Source organism: Chelon labrosus (genome assembly GCF_963514085.1).
Source record: "Chelon labrosus genome assembly, chromosome: 9".
Classification (NCBI taxonomy): domain Eukaryota; kingdom Metazoa; phylum Chordata; class Actinopteri; order Mugiliformes; family Mugilidae; genus Chelon; species Chelon labrosus.
In genome coordinates, this window is record NC_140359.1 from 22,141,889 (window position 1) to 22,156,028 (window position 14,140).

The 14,140-nt window shown below is 40.3% G+C and overlaps 1 protein-coding gene across 1 annotated transcript; it reads left to right on the forward strand.

Moving 5' to 3' along the window:
- The first annotated feature begins 786 nt into the window (after nt 1-786).
- Nucleotides 787-11,985, forward strand: LOC311493561 (uncharacterized protein). Its single transcript, XM_084552278.1, has 19 exons — nt 787-1,762; nt 5,138-5,163; nt 5,271-5,305; nt 5,383-5,420; nt 5,703-5,796; nt 5,918-5,985; nt 6,081-6,129; nt 6,245-6,352; nt 8,161-8,189; nt 8,814-8,850; nt 9,056-9,134; nt 9,324-9,354; nt 9,552-9,588; nt 9,692-9,797; nt 9,886-9,923; nt 10,113-10,156; nt 10,670-10,738; nt 10,949-11,107; nt 11,229-11,985. The coding sequence occupies exons 1-19, from the start codon at nt 1,760-1,762 to the stop codon at nt 11,343-11,345; spliced, it is 1,167 nt and encodes a 388-aa protein (XP_084408404.1). The 5' UTR covers nt 787-1,759; the 3' UTR covers nt 11,346-11,985.
- Nucleotides 11,986-14,140: the final 2,155 nt, after the last annotated feature.

A 14,140-nucleotide genomic window follows, 5' to 3' on the forward strand; every position in this document is an offset into this window, starting at 1 on the left:
TCAGATTTTTTTTTTACCTAAGAAAGTAGAAATGCCACCGTGGGTATCTGCCAAATGAAAAAGTACAAAAGTAAAAGTCATAGCTAGACTCAAGAACAGGAACAGATTCTTCCAGTCTGATAGTCCAACATACGGCCAGTTTGGCCCACCAGAGTCTATAATCTGGCCCGCGGGATGAATTTGCAAATTGCAAAAATTACATTGAAGACATTAACTGCAATTTTTCCAATAAACGTGTCTGCTGTTCCAAGGATTCACACAGATTTAGTAAGAGTTGTGGACATAACACAACACTTCTTTTTCTTGAGAAATGTCCGGTTGTTCATTACATGTTTTGCAATGGTACACTTCATTAAATGTAAACACTTTCATTGCACTAAACCAAAGGGAAGCATTTAGAGTCGCCGATATTTATACTACTGGTCCGGCCCCCTTGAGCTCAAACTGGGCTGTGTGTGGCCCCTGAACTAAAACATGACAATTTGACAAAAAAAATTAGTTTGTCACACATAGGAAGTCCCTCTTACAGCAAAATCCCCTTCTTCTAGGTGGTGAAAGGACTATTTTACTCATATTTACATTACATTTAAATTGCGTATTAACTTATGCAAAATGTACCAACAAATGTACAAATGTATAAACACTTCTCGCTCCAAATGTCACCACATATATATATATATATATATATGTATGTGGTGACATTTATTTTTAAGAAGTGTAAATGTCTCACAGTCCTTTTGGAGTTGCTGTATTTTTAATTTGTAGTGTAATTTCCTGTAGTTTTAAAGGTGTCACAGCATAAGCATCTCTTTTGCATGTGTTGGTGTCAAAGGCTCCTGTTTAACACATTCACCATAAAATATAAAGATTTATTTGTGTATATACACACATAGATTTTAATAATAATAACATTCTTACCTATTATACTGGCCCTATTTGTCCCCGAGTACACCAAGAGCGATGTGTAACCAGTCAAATTCCTTGCATGGGTGAGCATATGTGGCCAAACAAAGCTGATTCTGATTCAGTAAAATAAGGCAACAGCAGACTACGTGCCGTTCTTAAGCTGTAAATACTCTAGGACTAAAACACTGAGGTCTGGTTGTACTATTTCAGACTGTATTGTGCTCGTAGCTCAGACACTGATGCCCTTTTCTCTGAAATTTAACAATTCAGCAAGTATTTGCTCATTTATCTACTACCTTGAACAAAACTTGGATGCAGGAAGTATGACTGACAAAACTAATATCTGTACAAGAAGTTCAGCATGGGAACATTGCTCTGATGGAAAAGCTTACTTAAAACCTTTGCTGTTTAATTTCAATTTGTAGTGAAATAAACTGAGTTTCTGCTCTCGTATCTAATTCCCTGTAGTTTTAAAGGTGTCGCAGCGTGAGCTCGTTTGCATGTGTTTGTGTAAAAGGTTCCTGTTTAACATTCAATCTAGACGGCAGTTGGCACACAAAGGAGATCTTATTTGGTCTTTACAGAAAATAGTATCAAATTCAGCCAGTCACACGATTGTATGGTTTCGGTAGGTAAATTGGGAGCCATGTTTCAGTGGTGCAGCTGCTCATTTAAAAGCAGACATCCCAGCAGCCTACACAGGTAGGAAATGCAAATGAGATCAGTTAGAGCAGCTTCACATTCTCTCTGTATCACACGCCTTCAATCTTTAAAACCATTTGCATCTAAGAACCGACACAAAGACATTTCCTCATGACTTGAGCTTCGAGACGGGGGCTCCAAAATCATAACAATGGTAAAGTACAGCTTTCTTTTACTCATATTTTGGTTTAAATTCTGGTAACGTTGGGGGAGAGAAAAAAGGAAGTGAGGCGGTGCTGTCGAAGCCCTCTGCAAAACGTTCTTGTAGTGACTTTTATTTCTGCGTTTGTGTTTATTTTGAATTGGGGTAAAAAATGATGCCAAGCGTTTGGAGTTGTGATTGTGTGGGAGTGTAAAGGTACAAATATCCCACACGGTTAATGTTTACATATGCCTGAACACAAATGTTTACCTTCAGGTATCAGTAATGCTGGTATAAAACTCCAGTGACAGGCTGAACCAGCTTGTTAAAGTTTGCATGTACAGCCTCATGGAAAATCAGCTTTTATAGGATGAACAGAATTCATAAAAGAAACACGTCTTTCACCTGAATATCAATGACAGCATGGACTGCAGATGGGAATTTAAATGAATCCAGCAGTCACGTACGTACATGCTTTGTTTAGGGTAAACCAAATATACTTGTGCATTATCTTTAATCGTATTTGGTCTCTTTTCTTGCATTTTAGTTTTCATTTTCAGTGAGGATGTAAGGATGTTGTAACGTGTTACAATCACACAGTATTTCAAGCAGTGATACTCATCAGATCACAAAAATAGACTATGTCTAAGAGGAAATTATTTGACATAAAATCTGCATCATACATGGAAACTGCTGTTGTGTTTTTGATGAACATGACGGTCTCTTTTCCGATGGTGTTTTGGAAACTTACAGACACCAAAAAAAAGGTCTGTGCTACACAAAAAATAGTCAAACATTGTTTTTTCTCTTTCACCTTGGACATAGAGCTCAGTCAGAGTTACTTGCTAAACCAAAAAATCTAAAATATTATAAATACTTTTATGGCACGGTAGCTCATTATTTTGTAACTCACATCAGATAATATTTGATTGCGATAACGCTGATACACTCTTTCTATTGTGTGGACAGTGAAGCATTTGAATGGTGCCTGTCTTGCCCTTGTTTGCATCAGATTTTCACCTCATAGCTGCGCAACGTTTTCCTTTTTCCTGCTGTTCGCTCTCCGGGGTCACTGCCTATATTTTTGTCTGAGACTCGTTGTCTCGGAGTTTCAACGAGTGGCACTTCTACAGTGCAGTCGACACAAAGAGGAACGCTGCCACTGCAACTTGACTCTTACATGCAGATATTTTTGGAATTACTGAGGTCGTAAATAGCACAACGGTAATTCAGTTCTCTTTTGTCACCTTTCACCTGCTCCTCATTTATCAACAGTAGGTTATCTGTTTTCAGACCAGCCCTGTGCCACCGTGTGAGAGACAGAAAAGCAGTCCCTCTCTCACCCCTGTCTGTCTGTTTATAATCATTTACTTTACACCAACACTTCCTCTATGGCCGCCTGGCACTGTGGGAAAAACTCCACTTCCTGATTTCGCTTTGATGTGTGCGTGTTGATCTGGACCTGCTCCCGCTGTTGTCATTTAGCCTCATCCCTGCAGCTTTATCATTAATTTCACTGGAATTGTTTAAAAAAGCTTCAAAACTGATTGTGAGCCAAGTGTGGCCGCCGTCTAAAGTAACAGAGGTCCAGGTTACCTCTTGTAGGGGAACGAATATTTACACGGCTCTTTAAAGTTGCGAATACCAACAACGAAACTTAGGAGAGGAAATAGCAATTCATGGAAATTAATTTAAATATTAGCTCACGCCAGCTCACAAAGAACTGGCACCGAAACTCATGTTAAGGGTTTAGGATGATGCATGTTAGTGGTTTACGATGACAGGTGTGTTAATGGTACACTGCATGTGCAGTCTGCAAGTGTAATATTTGCGTTTTATTCATAGCAGATGAGCGGATGTATGCACGCTGTAAAACACTTCAAGTCAGTAAAACTCAACCTGAAGAAAACCTCTGTGTCAACTCAGAAAGTTATAACTAATAATCATTTCTTGTTTAACTTGATTCATTGACGTAAAATAACTTATTAGGTTACATTATCCATTGAAGAAAACTCATTTTATCTTGTCAAATGTATTGACGATTCCCTTTACTATTTCTACTCACATTTCCAAGTTAATTCATTTTAAGTTTATTTAACATTTACTAATGTTTTTGCTTCTATTTAGAGTCCTCATCTTGACGACTATTGGCAAGTTTTAAAGTTTATGTAAACTTCAGACAGATTCAATTCACATCTGGCCAGAAATTTGACCTTTTATTTCATTTAGGCCGTTTAGAGAGGAGGACTTTAAAATTCGATCCACCATAAACAGCCACTTTGAAAAATGTAGAGAAACGGCTTCTGAAATCCACCCATCTGCTGTGTTTATGGTGCCAATATTTTTGCTGAAGTTGTGAGCCTTGTTGCAAAAGGTTTTGCCATTTTACGGTAATAGTTCTGTCTAATTAAAATATCTGAAAATGCCGGCAGCCTCTATATTTTCCAGTATTCAAATTATATCACCCTTCCTCCTCCTCCTCCTCCTCTCCCATCGCTTTATTCAACTCAAAACTTAATGAGTTAAATGAACGTTGACCACACAGACAAAGATCACAAGAAGTCAAGACAACGGAGTACTTTAAGTTCAAGTTTAGAAACTGTATTAAATTGAGTTCAGTATAAAAAACTTGTCATGATTATTGGAGTTAAAGAGAAGAAATGCATTCACATAACTTGATGTTTTACAGTGCAGAAGAATAAAACTTAAAGAGGTTATCTGAGGTTATTTAGTATATTTAGAAAACGTTGAGATTTTAGTGAAGCATTTCTCAACAAATGTGACTCCTTCCTATAAATTATCAGTAACTGGTGTTGGATGAATGCTTCACTAGTCGTGTAACTGTTATCGTATGTTAATTATGAAAGCTTCAAACTCACGGATGATTTATTTTATATGATAAAGGCTGCATATACACAGTGTAACTTAACCTACATTACCTATATACCTATACCTAATATATTAAAATGGCACTACATTTACACAGGGGGGACTACTAACTGGAATATGCACAATAAAAAAACAAAACAAATAATAAAGCTCTTCATAGTCGGTTAAATTTGAGCCAATTTCAAGTCGTGTCACAAGCCATTTATCAAATGTTTAAAAGCTCCTTAAAATCCTACGCAGTATTAAACTAAAGTGGTACTTTCTGTACTGCATTAAATCCCCCTTTGCACCAAATAAAGCTCTATTGTATTACTGTGTGGTCTTCCTCAATCCACACCCACTGACTCAGGTTGATCGATGAAGCTGATGGATAACTAGAAGTCAATGATTACGAGGCAGTTTAGCACGGTCTGAGTCACATAGAGGCAGATTAAACATCTGAACATACCTCATCTTGTCTCGATAATTTACTCCCCTCTCTCTCTTTTTTTTTCCCAGAGCTTCTTTGGGAAACTCAAGACCCTGTGAGTATAGTGACCTAAGACATGATCCTCACTGACTCTCTGCATCATTCTTCAAACTCATTGAGCTGTGGTGTGAGTGTCGATTGAGCTTATGCTCTTCCTTTCAGACACGGCGGACCGCCAGCCCCCCCTAGAAGAGCAGGTGAGACTCAGGCTTCACTTTAGAAAATGTATTCTCATGCCTCTCCACTGATATCTTCCTGTCTGTGTCCATTTCAGATAACAATGCAGGGTTTGGTTGGCCGCAGGATGAGTTTGTAAGTAGGAAGAGAACAGGTGACTGAAAGTGTGTTTTTACAGGTTTTATCCGTATTTTTAATTTAACATTTCAACAAAAGCTATACTGGTTATTTTGAACTTTCCTGGACAGGGCTTTCAGTCTGGTGAGATTTGGTGTCACTCCATTGAAAATACCCCTGCCTTAGCTGTCCTTCATCACAGTGGGCTGGATATTATCCCAGATAACAATGTCTGAGACCATGATCACGTCTCAAAATCATTTTCTTCATTCACTTTCTTTCAATATATTCCTGGGGCAGGATGATGACGAGGGTGACATGTATGAAGCGCCTCCCTGTGAGCGCCCACCCGCGAAAGTCCCTCAGACACAAGTGGAGGAGAACGTTTATCTGGGTAGGAGCTTTGCACTCTGCCCTTACTGCAGATTACTAGAAATATCTGCAACAGACAAAATAAAACTACAGCTTCTCCCTAAAAATTCCCACTGCTGTGTTTTGTTTTGTTTTTTTTGCAGAGAGGACGTCAAATCCCGCCGTTCCACAGAGGCAGGCTGCTCCTCCGCCTAGACCAAGCAAAGCCCCGGTAACAACAGCTCTGTTTCTCTCTACGTCTTTCACAACAGGTGGTTTAAGACGCTGACAAACTGTTTTAAATGAAAAAAAATCTTTTTCATCCAGCCAGCGCAGCCACGTGAGGATTCGTACTATGACCCCAGCGCCAAGAAACGTGAGTCATGCATTCGTGCCCATTGATGGCACTGCCTCTAACACACTACTCCTTGTCTTTCAAACTTCTCCTTTGATGTGACACAACTTCATACTCCCCCTCCCACCTTTCCCAGCTCCTGAGATAGACAGAAATGAAAAGCCCGGGAAAAAGAAGATGATGCCTCCCCCTGTGGGCCGCCCTGCTCCTGCACCAGTGCCTGTTCCTGTGTCCACGGAGGAAGGTGCAGTAGTCACTTCTACCAACACAAACGAGCCTCTCACAGTAATAATAGCAAAGCCTATAAATGATAGATAGATATATAGATAGATAGATAGATAGATAGATTAGCCACATTAGTTATGTTCTTTTGAAAGAAATGCCGTGATTTTGGCCGCTTGGTTGCAGAACACCTGTATACAGCAGTGGAAGAAGTGTTTGGATCCTTTAATTAAGTAGAAGTACCAATACAGCAATGTAAAAAAGGTCTCCCTTGTGCCTCCAAAACAGTTGTGACTCATCAGAGAATGGACATGGACACTGCCTTCTGAGGGTGTCCTGTGGTGGCCTTTGGGTCCTATGGGTTGAGGGGAGGGGCCTCCCACAGACACTTTATCAGTTTGGGGTCTAGTGAATTTGGAGGCCAGGTCAACACCTGGTGTGTGCCTGTGTCAGGCTGCATCCTGCTGGGGATGGCTGCTGCCATCAAGGAGTATCATTGCTATGAGGTGGGCTGCCTGGTCTGGTCTACCTGGGTGCTACATGCCACGCGAATGCCAGGTCCAAAAGTTTCCCAGCAGAACACTGAATTGTCACAAGATGGTCAATGATATTCTCCTATCTGTGGTTTTAATGTTGCGGCTGATGATATGATAATATTGTATCATTCATGTTGAAGCATCAGTGTGTAAACAGCACGCTAATGTTGGAGCTGCCAGAGGCGGAGCAACTCTACATATAGTTATATCCACAGCAAATGAGCGGTTGTCAGATGGTTAAATGGAGAAGAAAGAAGGAAAACAAAGTTCTGATACAAAAATCAGTTTTTCTCTTCCATGTGAGAAGTTTAAACGGACAAAAACCCTATTTGGTGGAGCTGTTAATAACTCATGGACATCTGGAATGAGACCTATGTTATGATGTCCAAAGGTTGGAAAGTACTGGTTTAAACTTTAGTAAAGTGGAGCAGAAAGTACAATATTTCCCTTTGGAAAGCAGTGGAACGGAGGATAAAATAGCAAGTAGCATAGAATACTCTTTCTTTTAACCTTTGGTCTTACACTGGTTGTTTTTATGGAAAAGCCGAAGTGCCTTGTTACTATACTGTAAGTTCAGCAGCACTGACTGTGCAGTTGTGACTGAAACAAAGAGGATAGTGCCCCCTAGTGTAGCATCACTGAACTGCATGAACTTCTTACACCAGCTGATTGCAAAGTGATGCAATGAGTCACAATGTGGCAGTGCAGCTCCAGTTTCTGGAGCAGATGTGTGATGTTTAAAGCACTGCTTAAAGGTGCAGTACGAAGGAAAATGTATTTATCACCGCACCTAGTCAACACCATATGTTCTGGCTCATTTAGTTTTATTATAATGTTCTTAACTTCACTTGTACCTTTTCTAAAGCACTTAATCTTAATTTAAGTTACGCTTTGAATTCTGTCACAAGCGTAAGTCATGCATTAAAACATTTCACTGTAGACAAAGTTTCTCATTATGCAGAGGCTCCCATTACAGAGTAGATTGGATAAGAGCATTGAGGCAGTCATGCATTTAATTTCGCAACTGGCAAAGATGAAGATAATTTCAACTGAATACAGTATATAGCTATGTTTATTGTGACGAATTAAAGTAGTTTATTGTTACCTCAGGTTGTGTCCAGAGCAGTAGGCTGGCAGACGTATGAAAGAGTAGAAAACTGAAATACTAAATTGTGTTGCAGTGATGTACCTCTCTGCTCAAACTAATTAATCGATTAACTGACTGAATCTGTGGCTCGTTCTGCATTGGTTTGCACTGTTAACCCTTGTTATGTGCTTTCCTTCTGCATTTCAGATGTTTATCTGGATCCAAACGAACAAGAGGTGACTTTGACTTGTATTATTATTATTTATCTTATAAATTATGCGTGGACAGGTTTCTGTCATCAGAGAGGCTGATAGTTGTACAGAGGAATTTGATTCACACTGGACAAGTACACCACTGCTTGCAGATGGAGCTCACTGTTGAGCTATTGAAAGCTCCAGAGGGTCAGAGCAGTGATTGTTAATATTTTTGTCAGAAAGCTATAGAGCTCACTTTAAATGGATGTTGTGATAGTCAGTTTTGAGCCTACTTTGTCTTTTAGTCACCATTTGTACAATATTCCTGCAAAATGTGACTGAAAGAAACACAAAATAATAATATAAAAAAGTACATTTACAGTGGTCTTCTTAAAACATAAAGCATCTCTGTGTTTCGTAAGGGCTAAGATTTTCTGCAGCTTTGTTTATGACATCCTCCCTGACGTCTATTGCATCGTCTAAAAAGATTAACATTGGTTCAGTGAGACTTACAGCAAGCTGATTGCAAACTGGAAACTGGTCATTCATAGAAACCTTAAAAACATATGTGAACATTAACAGAGTAATGTCAAACGACCACATCCTGAATGAGGCTGAGCTTGTGCTCCCACATACTATAGTGATAATCGTCGTTTTCTGTTTCAGGAGGATAACGATGACCTTTATTTAGAGCCAACAGCAGGTAGGCTGCATCACACTCCACAAGCCCTGGCTCTGAGGTGTTGATTACAAGTTTGCATAACAGAGTTTGATGAGACTGTGAACATTCAGCAGCAGCAGCAACTTGAACAAACTCAAAATGTCAAAGGAAAGACTTTATTTCCAGATGATAGAAAGTGAGATAAAATGAGGATCTCCTTCCTTCCTTCCTTCCGCTCCTTTCTCAGCTTGCTCTCCTGCCACACGTGGGCCAATGAGGAAGCCTCCCGCTCCCCTGGCGGTACCTGTACCTGCTCCCATTCCCATGTAAGTGCACCTCTCTCTGAGTCAAAGCAGCTTCCGTCCTACCGCATAACTGATGATAACCTCAAGTGACCTGTGGTACAAAACATCTCTAAGGCTTCACACGCTATGTCCCATCAGACTAAGGCGCGATGCAAATGTGGTAGTTATAGTATTAAGGTTACTAAACATGTACGTTCTCGCTATCTGCAGGTTGAAGCCTCCAGTTCCCAGAGCTAAGTCTGTGAGTGTGTCTATTCATGCCTGTCTTATCATTTTTTCTTCTGCTAAGCTCCACGCTAATTGGAAATAAGACTGCCAAGATAAAATCTGATTTCAAAGCTGAAGTTTTCATTCTTACCCTCCCATTTCAATTCCCTGCATCGGAAATTAAATTCACTCGGTGCGACGCGGCAGTGACATTTATTTCCTCCCTTTCAGAATACACACTTGCCTTCAATGAATGAGTTAAAAGGAGGTAAGGATCACTTCTTCTTTGCTAATTAATGATCAGCACAAACCACACGTGGAATAAATTATCTTGTCCACGATGATGAGGGGTACACACCTTTCCTCTATAGCTCCTCCGGTCGAAATGAGACGGGCCACATTTCCATCCAAACTCCCCCCACCGGCTCCCGGTATGAAGCCGACTATACTGACAAACCTGAAGGAAGCTAAACCCAGGTAAGACCTGCAGAACATAGAGAGACTGGAGATGAAACAGACTGCCAGAATTAAACTATAACAGCATGCCCCTTCTTCTTTACCCCAGCCCTCCAAATCCTCCTGTGGTAGACCCTAAGCCAGTGGGTAAGCTCACATTTTGAGTTTTAAATCCTGAGGGATGACTGTGATCATCTAGGGGCCTGCTTACTTTCTTTTTTTTTTTTTTTTTACTTTGATGTAATCCAAACATTGCTTGGATCATGCATCTTGTTGCTGCCAAATACGGATTTCCCATGAACTTGTTCTTGACACATGTTTTCTGTTTGTTTTAAGCCTCCTATGGCGGCATGAAGGCAACCAAACAATCTGGGAATGAGGTATGGCATCGATCTACTCAGAAAATATAGTTATTTTTTATTTTTATTTAAAGATCAGAAGTGCAACCTGTGAAAATATTCATTAAAAAGTAAAAGTCCCACATTCGACTTTATACTTAAGGTTATCAGCAGGAGCTACTTAATCAGTACTACTTGGCCTATTTAATGATAAATGATAATGTACTGCATAATCTGATTGTTAATTCTGATGCGTTAATATGCATTATCTACTTTAATCCAGTGGTTCCAACATGGGGCAACCTCTGTAGGTTGCTAGGAAAATCCGAGAGGGTTGTGAGATGATTAGTTTGAAAGGATGCATTTGTGTTCATTTAATGTAATTTAATGTTTTAGAAATATTGGAAGGTTTAACCCTTAAAATCTTTAATTATATGATCTTCCTTCTTGAAATTCATCATAGCTCGAACTTGTCCACCGTAAGTAGAGTCCTTTAGAGTAAATGTAATAAGTTGGTGAACGCTGTAACAGATATGTATTTGCTGTATGTAACAGGATAAAGAATGGTTTGCTGGAGACTGCAACAGAAAGACAGCTGAGGATCTCTTACAGAGAATCAACAAGGTAAACGAAAGAGTTATGAGAGTTATTTAAGGTTCCGTTTCGAGCAAACATGAGGCAGAGTTGCTGCATGGGCAATGGAGAAGTGTAGAGCATTTTCCATTTCCGCCACTTGTTTTGCATGATAATAGGTTAAGTGTCTTTTTCCATTTCCTCAGTTCATTAATTCTTCACACGAGCTGTTTTTATTTATCGGATATTCCTGTTTTGCAGGACGGTGCCTTCCTCATACGGCACAGCTCGGCGCAGAGCTCCCGCCAGCCGTACACCCTGGCTGTGCTCTACCAGGAGAAGGTGTACAACATCCCCATCCGCTACCTGGAGGACACGCAAGGCTATGCCCTCGGAAAGGAGGGCAAGAAGAATGAAGAGGTGAGGACGTGTTTAAGGGAGTGGGGCGTACCGTTTTGGGAAGACAGATAAGAAGAAGAAAAATAGAAAAGAGGAAGGATTGCAGCTCAGTAATAATTTACTTTATCTTCTCCTCTTTCAGACGTTCAACAGTCTCGACGATATGATCTCTTACCACAAGCACAACCAACTGCTACTGATCGACAGCAAGAGCCAGGCCAAGCACACAGCACATTTAACTCACCCCGTGCGCCCTTAAACCTACACTACGACCAGCCTTTCTTTCTCACGTTGTGTTCGCATGAGTCACGAAGATAATGGCACAGTTTGAAAGTTTCCCCACTTGGAAATACCGCGTGTCATTCACAAAATGTAATTGCACCTCTATGAAATCTGTCATACAGCACTGTGGCACTGTGTGTTTGTTTTTTCTTTCATTTTGTCTAATAACTGGAAACAGGCATTGCACACTTTCCATACACTAACATGCACTGGCATGACAGTCAGAGATCATCCGAGTTCAGATTTTTCTCTTTTGCACTATGTCATCATTTTAACGATTATTGCAAAAGGTTAGCTGCACCCTAGTGAAAAAGACACTGTGTCACTTTGTTACTCCAACACTATGAATCAGTCTACATCTGTCTGCCTCTGGATGGAAAGAGTGTGGTCTATAAATGTTATAAGACATCAAACCAGACCTTCTGCTCATCGTTGTCACTGCAGTGGTCATGTGTGATGAATCAATGCGTTAAATGTCTGTAGAAAACACTAATTTTTATTTTAAGTCCAGTCCACACACCTGTCTTTGCCCTGGTTCAGTTTAATGATTTTTTTTTTTTTTTAAATAAACTGTGTGATGTTGTAGATAAGTGCAATACAGACCAAAATATACCTGATTTACATTGTTTTTCTTTTCTTTTACCATCAATACTTTTTTTTTACTCACCACCAGCTTGTTTTTTTGGATATACCATGACCTAGATAACTGAGAACCTTTAATGTTGTAGACCAGTAACCATTAGTTAACCTAGATCCCATAACTGCACACAGGTTGTTACGTGGGGTTCTGCGGTTCATTTAAAGGATTAAAAGGACGGATAGTAAATTAATCACTTTGGGTAAACTCATCTCCGCTTGTGATGGATCCTCATTAGATACCAGGAGCACTTTGTGTCTGTGTTTGTCTGTGTGTGTGGAAGAGCTGCCTCCCAGCAGCTGCAGACCGGACACTGGTGGTCACACCTGCTTCCTGTCGGGGTGAAACTATCATCTCTGTGGTCAATTCTCAAATCTTGTATCAGTTGTACCACATGGCAGAATGATAAAAACATCAACCTTATCCGCGCCAGAAATAGAATTAAATCCAACACGACGATCATTTCAATCAACTGGAATTAAACGTACTGCCTCCATCCAACATTTAAAGCGTCAAGTTGTGTCCCATTTGAGCCTGATATATTTTAGCACACCAGATACACCGATCAGACATAACATTATGACCATTGACAGGTGAAGTAAATATCATTGACCGTCTTCTGACATTACATTGTTCTGCTGGAAAACTTTTGGATCTGGTATTTATGTGGATGTTACTTAGATATGTAGCACCCACCTAGACCAGACCAGACACCCCCACCCCATAGCAATGACACTCCTTGATGGCAGCAGCCATCTCGAACAGGATGCAGCCTGACACAGGCAAAAACACACAAAAACAGTTTAGGAACAACTAAAAAAACATGAAGAACAGCACAAGGTGTTGACCTGGCCTCCAAATTCACTAGATCCCAAACAGCCCGTCCCCTCAACCCAGAGGCCCCCCACTATTAACATCCTGTTGCCAGACACCACAGGACACCCTCAGAAGGCCCATGTCCATTCTCTGATGAGTCACAACTATTTTAGATGCACAAGGTAGACCTACACAATATTAGGCAGGTGGTCATAATGTTATGCCTGATCTGCATATGACTGCGTTCTTAGAATCCATTACATTTTAGAAATGACTCACTTTTTTATAATGAGAACAAAGTTTCAACTTATCTAATCAAACGACACGGTAGATTTTAGCAGAACATTCAGAAGCTTGTGCGACTGCAGATACAATATTTACATAAACTAGTGGTTCAGATGAGCAATAAACTTCCTGGAGCCGGCTCAATGTGGCAGGTGGATGTGGGGCCTCTTGTGGCCTTGTGACAAAACGACGGCTGGGACAGCAAAACCTGACCCCACGCTATTCTACAGATCACCATGAACTGTGAATTTGATTTTAAGCTGGGCGTTTTATTTTTGAATCATGATTTCAGTTACATGATCAGCATTGTGATCCCTGTTGGTTTTCATTCCAGATGTCATTAATTGAAAATGTTACTGAGATATATTGCCTCTGCTTTATCACTCTAAGTAAACTCTGACCCCGTACATGTTTAAACCCTCATTCCAATCATCAATGTCTCAATAGGAAATATTTGCTTCCTTCCTTTTTCCAATAGAGGAAGTTAAAAGTGCACCGAGTCACTCAAATCCTTCGAAAGGGGAACGTTTTCATTTCAGATGACGCTCACATCCTATGTGTAATATGGACTCGCGTCTGCAAAGCTGTATGTGGGCCTTTGCTGAGTTTGAAAGGAAGTTCAACCAAACAATGACAGCTTGTGGTTTTATGGCTTTTAAATAGACCTAATGTTTCCACAGAGTCTCAGCCAGCTATATTTAACAATGTCTGTCTAGTTTATTAAGGCCTGGCTTAATATTTTAAATATATAAATATATATATGTGCACAGCTTGCTGCTCAGCTTGGGGGGTCATTGTTAAGATTCTGTTAGCCTAAAGGTCAAAGGGATGATGCAGCTTCAGCTCTGTGGTAAAAAAAACAACAAAAATACACGTGAAACTGCAGTAGTCTGTACATGTATATGCGTCACGCCTGCAACAAAACACGGTCCCGTGGAAGAGGTGTGTGTGTTCGCAGTCTTTAAGAAATCGTGCGAAGGTGGGGAGCGTACCGTGTCTCAAGCCCTGATTTCGAAGTTGGTGGAAAGGAAGGG

Excerpts from the sequence above, each read along its gene's own strand:
- LOC311493561 (XM_084552278.1), top strand. Across the intron at positions 8,190-8,813 it reads TGGATCCAAACGAACAAGAG|GAGGATAACGATGACCTTTA; the intron begins GTGACTTTGACT and ends TTTCTGTTTCAG. Across the intron at positions 8,851-9,055 it reads TTATTTAGAGCCAACAGCAG|CTTGCTCTCCTGCCACACGT; the intron begins GTAGGCTGCATC and ends CTCCTTTCTCAG.